Source organism: Paramisgurnus dabryanus, chromosome 3 (genome assembly GCF_030506205.2).
Source record: "Paramisgurnus dabryanus chromosome 3, PD_genome_1.1, whole genome shotgun sequence".
Taxonomy (NCBI): Eukaryota; Metazoa; Chordata; class Actinopteri; order Cypriniformes; family Cobitidae; genus Paramisgurnus; species Paramisgurnus dabryanus.
This window is the reverse complement of record NC_133339.1, coordinates 17,074,674-17,086,341: the sequence shown is the minus strand read 5'-3', so window position 1 is coordinate 17,086,341 and position 11,668 is coordinate 17,074,674. Positions and strand designations below refer to the sequence as shown.

At 41.5% G+C, this 11,668-nt stretch overlaps 1 protein-coding gene across 4 annotated transcripts in view; it reads right to left on the bottom strand.

Annotated features, from left to right (window-relative positions):
- Positions 1 to 7,197: 7,197 nt before the first annotated feature.
- Positions 7,198 to 11,668, bottom strand: part of grin2ba (glutamate receptor, ionotropic, N-methyl D-aspartate 2B, genome duplicate a) — a 58,287-nt gene continuing 53,816 nt past the window's right edge. For all 4 annotated transcript variants that reach the window (XM_065278488.1, XM_065278489.1, XM_065278490.1 and 1 more), the window contains one exon: positions 7,198 to 11,644. In XM_065278488.1, coding sequence (XP_065134560.1) covers positions 9,521 to 11,644 — 2,124 coding nt within the window. In that variant the 3' untranslated portion in view covers positions 7,198 to 9,520. The remainder of the gene's footprint in view (positions 11,645 to 11,668) is intronic.

Below are 11,668 nucleotides of genomic sequence, written 5' to 3'. Positions count from 1 at the left end.
TTACACATTAACATTTGCGTCTCTTTCTCGTCTTTCTGATCAAAGATGTTTGTACTATAAGCAAATTAGGCGTCAAACTACATCGCTCCAGCAGCGTACTTGTCACTGATATAAACGCGAGTTTTGTCTTAGCTTGCTTAAAGTTCAGAAAACTTTAGAACTATTAGCATTATGTGTAAGAAGAACTCTTTATTTGGTGACCCGTTGCGCCTGCCTCAAGAAACCTCTGCCTGTGAGAGACCGGCTGCATGAGCACAGAGGGAGGGAGAGAGAGAGAGAGTTTCGCTGGAGACCTGCGGTGGATTCACTGGCGCTTATTATAAAAATAACACAAATAACTCGTTCATTTGTTATGAGTGGATTATTTTACATAGAGATCGCAGCTTTGAGCATTTCTAGAGTTTTCAAAACAACCGCTTGCTTAAGGTTACTGACCGCTATGTTCGTTGTTTTAATGTCCTTCCAACTCGCGCGCATGCGTGAATTCAATGACGATTCAGAATCGATTTTTTTCAATACAGCCAACAGCTCACCCCTCAAACTTATAAAGCATATGGTAGTCGACACAGGACAAACATGTCATTGTCTGAGACAACATATGTATAAAATGCGTTCTGTATAACAGTTTGTCTGTTTAGGGCCACTGTAGAAACATGACAGGGACTTTCATGTAAGGAGATCTACACAGTGCACCTTTAATGTACAGTCCACTCTAATAACTGACAAGAGACGGATGACGTGAACTCCACTGCTTTGCTCCCATTGATGGTCGCTTTCGAAAGTCACTTATCATTCGCATAAGTGTAAACTTTTCTCAACTTTGTTGTGTCATTGGATACGCCCACTTCCTGTCACCAATGGTCAATGTCTTGGTTCCACTGAAATGAATGAGATCATGTCACCCTCCTGCTGCTGGCACTGGCAGTCTGAACGGGACGTCACTGTGAGGCAAATGAACTCCCAAGTCTTGACACGAGATGGTGCTCGCAGCGCTTCATGTCGGAATTCACTCACTCGTTTTCATCAAATTTAAACACTTTATTTTCCCCATAATTACAGTTTTTTACGATTGCTTAGCACAATTTTAGAAACAAGGCTAACTTTCTTAAAACACTACACACATCTACACACAATTAGCAGAACCTCTCAAATCTTTTGAAAAATTAATCACTTCATTCTAAACTTTCCAATGATTTCACCAAACCCAGTTTTGGTAGTGTATTGTACACACATGGTTCACAGTCGGATTCTGTTTGAACCGCTTACACACTGCCGTGCCAAATCTTGTAAAGTACATGACACTATCAATACAATTTACCTCTATCTCCCTTTACCCCTGACATCCTCATCTTCTTCCTCCCTTTATCTCTGGATACAGAAAAATACATGTTTATGGTATATAGTATATACCAACACACTTGACAAATACTGTAAAATTTGAATAATCAAATTTTGAATAATCGTGTCGTTGTGTTTACTGGATGATAACTGTGTAGTAGCTGTGTTCAACTTCTGCCTGCCTGTTTTTAAAATTTTGCCAAATAAGTGCATTGTGCAGTGTGAAATGTGATTTAGGATTTAAAGCGGTGGTCTCTAATGCTCACACAGGTGGGTGCTCACACACACACACACACACACACACACACACACACACACACACACACACACACACACACACACACACACACACACACACACACACGTGCGCACAGGCACACACACACACACAAAATGATTTCTTTCCTTAAAGGCGGAATGCACAATGTTTGAAAAACGCTTTGGAAAAGGGAGTCAGGCCGATAACCGAAACACACTTGTAGCCAATCAGCATTAAGGGGCGTGTCTACTAACCGACATCCTTGCTGGGGTTGCGTATGTGTGGGGCGGGTCTATCAAAAGAAGGTCCAGATTCTATTGGGGTAGGGGTGTGTATGTTTAGGTAATTTCAAATATCAACATTGGCTTTCATACATTGTGCACTCCGCCTCTAACTGTAATTCTTTTATGTTTTATTCTAACCTGGGAGATTGCCGAATTCAACACATAACATCTAGATCAATATCTAAAACAATTTAAAATCACATTTAGATCTTAATTTATGTGACTTTCATAAAAAAATGATATTTTACATGCAAGCTAATGGTGTAATTTAGTGGTAAACAGGAACAAAAGCACTTCATAACTCCCAAAACACAACATTAATGTATAGATGGGAAGCAAACAAAAAAAATATTTATTATTTGTATTAATAAACATGTATATATCTGGGCTTATGAGGGTTAATGTTTTAGCAATTCAGGAAAAACTTTATCACAGTTGCTTAAATGAGACAAATGCCAAATGAGCCGCGGATTGAGTTATAAAAATCCACAGCAGTGTGTAATTTACAGACAACAAAAATGTATGCAGATTAATTTATGCTTTCCATCGTCACTCCTGTATGTGTCTGTCAACCAGAAAGGCTGCAAGGAGAAAAACCCCCTCCAATATTTAACATTAGACTGCGGTACCAAATTCAACCGCTAGAAGTCAGTGTTATATACAGATACTTTAAATGCACTTTCCAAAGAACTCAGTATGTTCATCTTCAGTGATTCTTTAAAGACTGAATTTCTCTTAATCTAATTGCATTACTGTATTAGCAACGATCATATTTACAATGGCAGTTTCTTGGTCCTCTCTCTGTCAAATCCCAGTCAAGCAGTCGCTTCTCAGTTCTGTACAAATACAGCACATATAAAAACTACAGCAGCAAGACATCTGTGTAAAAGTTATGAGTTTAAGGGTCTACAGCATATGATGTACACAAAAGAACAATGTTTATCTACGTACTGCAGTAGGCTATAAAACCTCATGGATTACTGCTGTGTCTTTGGCTAATTTTAGGTATCTGTGTTCTTCTCTAAACGTTTGAATGTTGTGAAATGGCTGACATTCGGCTTCACCTCATGGTCGTCCATGCACAAGAACATGATGGTCAACTAGTCTTGCTGGTATTTCATCAGGAACATAATGTTCTCGGGTCCCTTCCTCTCTATCTCCCACATCTTTCAGCTCTTTAAGGTCCATTATCCAAAGCAAATATTTACCTGTGGTTAAATATATTACTTGACATTCTGATGGATGTGTCATCAATTTTGCTATGTAGTGTTAACACATGCATAACAGCGTGTTGATTTTATTCAGCTTGTGATGGCTCGAGTCAATTATATTATGTGTTTTTGTTTTCGATGCAAAATAAAGACATTTAATTTAGAGATTCGCATAGCATAATGTCATAAAACTGGGCACCACCGCACGCCCCCGCAGTTTGAGAACCACCACATTAGACACTAAATCATAAAATGGAAAACACAACATCCACACCAGGTGGTTATAGAAAAATACATGATTATTGTGTATTAACAACATACTTTGCAAATACGGTTGACAATATGACTGGTAAAAAGGACCATTAAAATAAAATGTGTACACTTTTGAGTTGTTGTGTTTACTCGATGATAACTGCATTAGTTGTGTTCAACATTTGCCTGCCTGTGTTTAGAGTTTTGTGTGAGTAGCCTACATGAGTTTTGCAAACAGTGTCTAACTACCTAAACTTGTTTAAGGCTTTTCCAAAAGATTGAATGATTTGGTGTTAGGCCACTGCATTGTAACGAAATCTTTGCTATCTTAAATTTGAATCAACTCAGATTTACAAGTCATGTCAGCTTACTCTTAATTTCAATTTCAATTATCTATTATCAATTACTATTATCTACATGAGATGAGTTGTTATAACATATAGCTAAAAGAAGTCAACAATTTAGTCAAGAAAATAATAGTAAGTTGACATGAATTGAAAATCTGAGTTGATTGTATTAGAAAAATGTTTACAGTGTGGGAATTATGATCAGATAACGGGGTTCAGTATTTTAGCATTTCTGAAAAACTACTCCTTTATCAAATATAGTTTCTGCAATGCTTTGCTTGTCCTGCAGAGGTCAGTGTCATGTCACGATAGAGATTTTGACCTACAAATATCCGCTATAAATCCAACCAAACATCGCGCTGGCGTTGCAGTCAAACAGAGAGATCCGAACAACAGACAGAGATCGTTTAATGTTGAACCGCTGATATTTTCCGTGTTTTCTGTACGTTCAGCTAGGAGGAGAAACACAAAGAATCACACTGAGAAAGCCGGGGATGCAGCGCATTGTTGCCTTGGTAACCGCGGCAAACCTCCGCCAAGTCTTCATTCATTGAGCGCTCGCTCACACTACAGTAGATCACAATACTGACTCGTCTACAAACACACACACACACACACACACACACACACACACACACGCACACACACGCACACACACACACACACACACACACACACACACACACACACACACACACACACACACAGACTTTAGTGATCGAGTGTTCAGTGCATACACAAACTTTAGTCGAGTGAGTCAGTCGAGTGGGCGGGGCTTCAGATCATTATCCGCTCTGTTGCTAGGTGACAGTTAATAAGAGCGAGCAGGACCTTCACAAAGGATTGTGGGACTGTGGGGGTGTCGAGAGGGGGAGGTGCACGAGCTTCATAACACACACACACACACACACACACACACACACCTCACGAGCTCTCTCATACCGGCAGAATATGAGCAGATAGTTTGCCCTTTAAACACAACTTCCCATTGCGCTCTCTCTCTCTCTCTCTCTCTCTCTCTCTCTCTCTCTCTCTCTCTCTCTCTCTCTCTCTCTCTCTCTCTCTCTCTCTCTCAATATTTCATTAAGCTCTTTCTCATACGTAAGTGACAACTTCAGCGGTGTGTGTGTGACGGGTGATGGTTGAGAGAGATTGAGACAGAGATAAACAGATAGTTATTGGGTGTTTATGAGTTTATGTTTATCTGCAGACAGTGTGTGAATGTCATTGAGTAAATGTACTTGTGTATGGACTTAACATCGATCATGTATTATATAGCTACTGCAGAAACAGAAGGCGCCTACTCAAAAAAAAAAAAAAACTAAAACAAGTTTTGCAGTTGTAGCAAGCTAGTTTAGCTGTGTTTTAGTCACTTTGAAGATTTTCTTGCTGGACTTAGGGTTAGGGTTAGGCCGGCTGACCCACCAGCTTGACTAGCTGTGAGGACAAGCTTAAACCAGCTGATGCCACCTTAAACCAGATTAAAACCAGTTAGCAGCTTATGCTGGTGTTTAGGGGCAGGAATGCTAAGCTGCATTCATACAGGTATGGACTCATAAACTTCACAAAAAAATTCAAGACAATCTCACAACAGACAGAAAATCATTTGTGTTTTGTTTCACATCTGTAAAAATGTCCACCGCATCGTAAAATAAAACTGAACATTAGGAAACATTCATTCTGGAATTCCTCAGTTGATGCATTTGGATGACAAACTAATTCTGCCTGTTATGGATTTCCACAATTGCTAAAACACATTTCTTGAAACTTTCTCAAAACATTAAACACAAAACCCAAATCATCAAACTACATTCACACTTTCAGAAGATAAACACAGCTAGTCAATCAATATAGAAAACACTGCAGAGCTGGTTAAGGGAAAACACAACACACATTACAAATATCTGTTAATTATCTGTAGTTATCACAAATGAGTTCAATGATTATTTTATATACTATACTGTAAGTACTGCAAGTGATAGTGATGTCTGATTATTTGTATATGTAGCTCTTGAAGAAAAATCTTAAAGAATCAAAGAAAATTTTCATGAATGAAAATAAGATTACAGGACTCAAATGCACTTCTGCAAAACTAAAGTCATTGATAAATTCATTCTGACCACCACAAGTCTTCATCTTCAGCACAGATAACTTTGACAACACACAGCACCTTCACACCACAGGACAACTGCTTTACGTCTTTTCTTCCTCATACTCTTCCTCCTCTGCCTCTCAGATTTATTTACATTCATTGTTGGTGTTTATTGTGTACAATTGGTAAAAACATCATTAGAATGTAGTTGTGTTTACTCGATGATAACTCTATGTTGTAGTTGTGTTTAACGTCTTTAACGGCATCTGTGTTTAAAGTTTTGCAAATAGTGTCTAACTACCTCAACTTGGTTAAAGGTGCCAAAGAATCCATGTTAATAATCTGTTGAAATATTCTCTGATATCTACACTGAATGTTTGTGACTTTTTTAAGTGCAGAAATGATCCAGAGTCAGTTTTTATGTCCATTTACAACTCTAGGATTTGTCTTTAGAATGAAATGGTCTATTATTACCTTATTTGAAAGGTTCATGAATAATAATGTTGAGCTCTGCTCTGATTGGCTGTTTCTCATTCAGTAGCTCTGTGTGTGTGTAAACAGATCTTATGTTTGAGTCTGTATCAGATTTTAAGGAATTATTAATTGTTTGGAGATTTTCAATGGAGGTTTCTGAGTGATCAGTTTGTGTTTTTTTTTCAGTATGGACCTGCAAAACATAACTGTAACGTCAATAGTAGAACTTCAGACAAAACGCTAACAGCATTAACTAGCATATAGCATTAACTAGCATATAGCACTAACTTAGCCATCAACCGTCAAGCTGACAACTTTGTTTTTATCATTGTAACAACATTGTAATTAATTTAATGTGTAATTTAATGTTGGGGTGTACATCTGGACTGTAACGTCACAGTTGGTGTTATGTTGAGATTGGTCTGTTTTCCGGCGGTCTTTTGCACGCATGAGGTTTAAATAGGAAGGAGGAAACAATCGTGTTTGAGGCTCATGATATGTTATAACCATGTACAGAACTCTTATTATTCACTTATGCCTTAAATACAGTTTTACATTCTACAGCACCTTTAAGGTTTTGGCTTAAAGAGTGAATGTGTTTAGACCACTGGGAATTTAGTTGAGAGAAAGATAATGGGGTTTAGTGTTTTAGCAATAAAGAGAAACAGTAAAAGTCTTCTGGGTATTTGGTGCATACTGATAACCCTAGCAGAGATCCCCAGTCTATCTCTGTATAAAGAGGTCTAATACATGGAAATGGTCAACATTTTGAACTGGAACTCTTCTCCTCATAAGCCCTGCTTACAGTACAGTAGATAGAGAAGTCACATTTGTTACAAATGTGGTTGACCGGTATTAGAAAGGTAGTACACAGACTGCTGGTGATTGTGTAGTAGTAGTAGTAGTACAGTATAGAAAAACATACAAAGAGTTGTTCTTGTTTTGATTGACTTTATTCAGTATGTAAAAGAATTCTGAGCATGTGCCATCATCACCCTCACACATCATCATGAAAAGATCCTCTCAATATTAAAGTAGCATTGAGGTTTGAGTTCATATTGTCATACAAAAGACCTTTATCCATTATATACACAATCTGTACAAGTATCATATTTCCAGATGTAAAAATTTTGGTAACGTATCAAAGTGGATGGATTTCTTATTCGTAGTGAAACAATTCACTTATTCAGCCTGGATCCTCTTATACTGCAGTTACCATGGCAACACCATAGTAATACCACAGCAACGAGAGTATGTATTGTAAAAGTCACTGTCTCGCTCACGCACGCACACTCATTTATCACCATTTCATCAATTCTGTGAAGGAAAAATGGATTTAGTACTTTTGTAACTAGCAATGTGTAGAACAACAACAGGGTGATTCTTACCTGTATAATACTTTAAACCAGCTATACTTATCTTAGAAGAATGAGAATATACTAGTTAACAGAATGCTAAAAGTTTTGTATACTGTATTGCAAATACATTAGAAAAAAATGATAACTACATCTAGGTGTAATAGGCTTATTTTTCTATAAACAGAAGAAAAGTGTGATTTTCAAGCATAAAGAGCTTAAGCTATAGCACAGGGGGATTATAGCAAAGTGTGTGTATGTGTGCTTATGTCAAAACTATATATGTATACCTATAGAGAAAAGTCCAGCGTTAGTCATGAGAAGACCTTAACATACATCACTGCGCTATTACACCACCAGCTTCAACATACAAGAAAAACTTTAACAGTAAAACTGAGGAGCAGAGACGTTTCTGTACAGTCGACCTGAAACACACAAATGACACTCCAACAACTTACGAAACATTACTTTCAAGTCATTCACTTATTGGAAAGACTCAACCTACTCAATTAAACTGAAGATCTGTGGTGTGTGTGTGTCTATGTGGGGAGGGGGGTTAGTTAGCAGTTATAACTAATACTACAGTAAATGATTTTATGCCCTTTAATATTGTGGTACAGACGTTGAGGTGTGTGTGTGTGTGTGTGTGTGTGTGTGTGTGTGTCTGCGTGTGTGTGTGTGTGTGTGTGTGTGTGTGTGTGTGTGTGTGTGTGTGTGTGTGTGTGTGTGTGTGTGTGTGTGTGTGTGTGTGTGTGTGTGTGTGTGTGTGTGTGTGTGTGTGTGTAAGTAAATCTTCTCTATGGATTGCCAAACACTAAAGACAATTTCAAAGAAACTTAGCAAGGGTTTTTCAGCAAACTAAACACAACAGCACTGTGTAGCTCGGTTACATTCTTAACAAAGCAATAACTCTTAAATGAAGCTGGTTAGGAGGCAGTAAACCATCAGGATAAAGTAATAAACAGTAAACTATCATTTAAAATATGACTCATCATCAGTAGTAATGCTTAACTATACTTTGCATATTTTTATTTCTTTTGTTCTGTTTTTATCTTTATTGTGGTTATTTGTTAAATACTTGAAAAATCTATATTAAAGGTTGACCTTATCGGTTAATAAAAGAGAGATGTATTTACAGGCGAAAAACAAAGAGGCATTAATACTGACCTTACTCTAGCATTTAATCCTTCAAGTCTTAAAGAATCGCAAGATAAGTAAAGGTATCTGCGGTCGCATTTGACATGAAATATCACGGCAGTAGAGACTTGAATATAAATGGCATCAGAAAACTCAGCAGACGCCCCCCGGACCCGAAAGGCTGGCTAATGCATGGCAGTGAACAGCATGGGAGACGCTGTTGCCAAGGATACATGAGGTTGATGTAGAGGCTGGACCGCGATCATCACATTCAGATGTCCCTACCGCTCACCTCATCTCTCAGTATCTGCAGTCAAAGGCCTGTACGGCAATGAAACAGGAAGGAAACGGTGGGACTTGGGAACCAGAAGACAAATGCAACCTACTGTGGAGACCAAGCAGATTCAGTCTTCATAACGTCTCTGAGGTACAGTGATTACCCTGTTTATAATATCAGTAAGCATTCTTTAAACTTTCGTGATTGCTTCTTCTTGCAAAAGAGAAGAACACAAGACTGGCCTGTTTTGGTTTGAGAAGAGCGGTGATGGAGAGAGGAATGGAGGTGAAACAGGCCATCTGCTCTTCTGCACTTCTCCTCAAACACATTCAGCAGATGGACACGCTCTTGTTCTCACCAGCTCATGAAGATGAACGCACTGGTGTAAACACGTACTTCACAGGAAATGACATTTTCAGTTCTCTCAAGTTCTGTGTGTTCTGCACAAGTCTGGCTGTCGAATTCGCCACCGAACGTCCTCTCACTATTATTTTTCAAACATCGGACTCGATGCTGGAGAGTTTTTCATACACATGTCCGTTGCTGCCGCTGAAAGGTCGAGGTGGACCGAGGCTCAGCTTGCTGGTGTGGTGATTTCCAATGCACAGCTCTGCAGGAAAGTGTGGGGCTAAGTTCGACATCACTCCCGAAGCAGCTGATGCCGGCAGGAAAGAGGTTACACCCGTGGGGCAGTGCATGTCACCTTGCTGCTGTCTATTGATGTAGTAAGATTTGGCACCATGCAGCAGACACTGGTCATCTCCAAAAGTAGGGACGAAGGGGTTGTGGTTAGTTCGATCAGGATAGAGGGATTTGGATAAGGAGTGTGCCGGCCCTTCCATCAGTCCACTGTCTCTCAGTTCCTTCTCACCAACAGAGCAGCGGTGAGATGAGAACAAACCGAATGGCGATCCTGCGCCCTTCGCCTTCTCGATGCCGCCGTAAAACAGCGGGTCAAGGTCTGTATCGAGCTCGGAGCCTCCTTGATGTTCGAATATATGTGCGAAGGGACCGGAGGCATCCATGTAGCGCTCCTTCTCCTTTAGGCTTATGCTGCGTGGCGGTGGCAGTGCTCCACCCACACCTCCGGCTCCACCGAACTCTAGCACTCCAGCCACGCCCCCTGCCTCCTCTCTCTGGAGGTCCACAAAGGTGTCATAAGAATGCTGCCGCTGTAGCGGTTTTCCACCGAAGGCCCTGCGACGCTGCGCTGAAGTCTGGCCCCTATTGCCAGCCGGGTGCTCCAGTAAGTGGTTACTGTCCTCACTGATGTCATAGAGGTTGCCAGATTTTTTGCAACCTTCACACCGCATACAGGTGGCCGAAGTGGGACGGCTGCTCCCAGGTCCTCCTCCGCCCCCTGACGCGACACAATTGCTGCCACTGCTCACGAAGCCAGTCCCAACCCCATGTAAGGAGGCCTGCTTGTTGCCTGCGCTGCCGGAACGACAGCTACGACATTCCCACTCGCTGCTCCCACTCTTGCTGTCCAGCTTCTTGGGTTTGCTTTTCAGGAAGTCTTCCACAGACACCAAACTGGTGCAGTTCCCTCCACCCTCAGTGGGACCATCCGTAAGGTCCACATGCTCCCACTGTGGGATGCCTTTTTTGGGCCGGAACTGGTCCAGGTAGAAATCCCTCAGACTTTCCTTGTCCTGTAACAGATACGAAGTCGAGTTTGCTCCACCAACTCTTTTGCGATCAGATGGAGGAGAGGCAGAGCGGTGTCCGTGATGACGATGGTGGCCATGACGCTGACGGCGACGATAGCCCAACTCAATCTCATCTAGCTCTCGTCGGGACTTGGCAGACGCGGGCCGTTTCTTAAGACTGTCTCTGTACTGCTTCCGTTTCTTAGCATTGCCCTCTAGATTGCCGTAGGTTACCGTATGAGTGGAAATGTCCGAAACGTCAGAACGGATGTTTCCGTCATCGGCTCCGTTGCGGTACCGGTCATGGCCCGGAATGTATCCCGATCCGGAAGCTCCGCCTTTGAACGAGAACTTCCCGTACAGGTCGGCCAGGCCTTGATTCAAGCCCTGTCCCGACAGAGGAGTCTGACTCTGTAACAGATCGAACTTGCTCATGTTCCTGTGTGTAAGGGCAGAACGTGGCTGGGTGGTGAAGATGGGGGCCACGCCCCCGGCTAAGCTATCGCAGTCAAACATGCCGCCCTCCAGGGAACTACTGGATCCCAGGCTCTGAGGACGGTTGGGGACCGGTCCCATCAGCCCCAGGGTAGAGCCTCCATGGTGGTGCAAGTAGTGGTCCTGGTACAGGTTACTGTCCTTCAGGTGCAGGTTGCCAAAGGTGCGCTCCACCTCACTGATGTAGTCGCTAAACATGTTGTCATCAGGCAGGTACGGGGCCTTGCAGTCCGAATGTCCAGCCAAACTGCGGCGGTGCTCGCTGATGTCATAGACAGAAGACTCTCTTCGGATGAAGTCGAGGGCACTGTGTGGGGAGCCGTTGACCCCCGAAAGAGATGCCATGTTTTTGGCGGTGCGTAGCAGACGTAGAATGTTTGAGTGTGTGTTGTTCATGGTGGTGGAGGGGGAATCCAGCACCGATGAACTCTTCTCTTCGATTTCAACTCCGTGAATACAGCTGTAAATCTCCTGAGAGAGAGAGAGAGAGAGGAA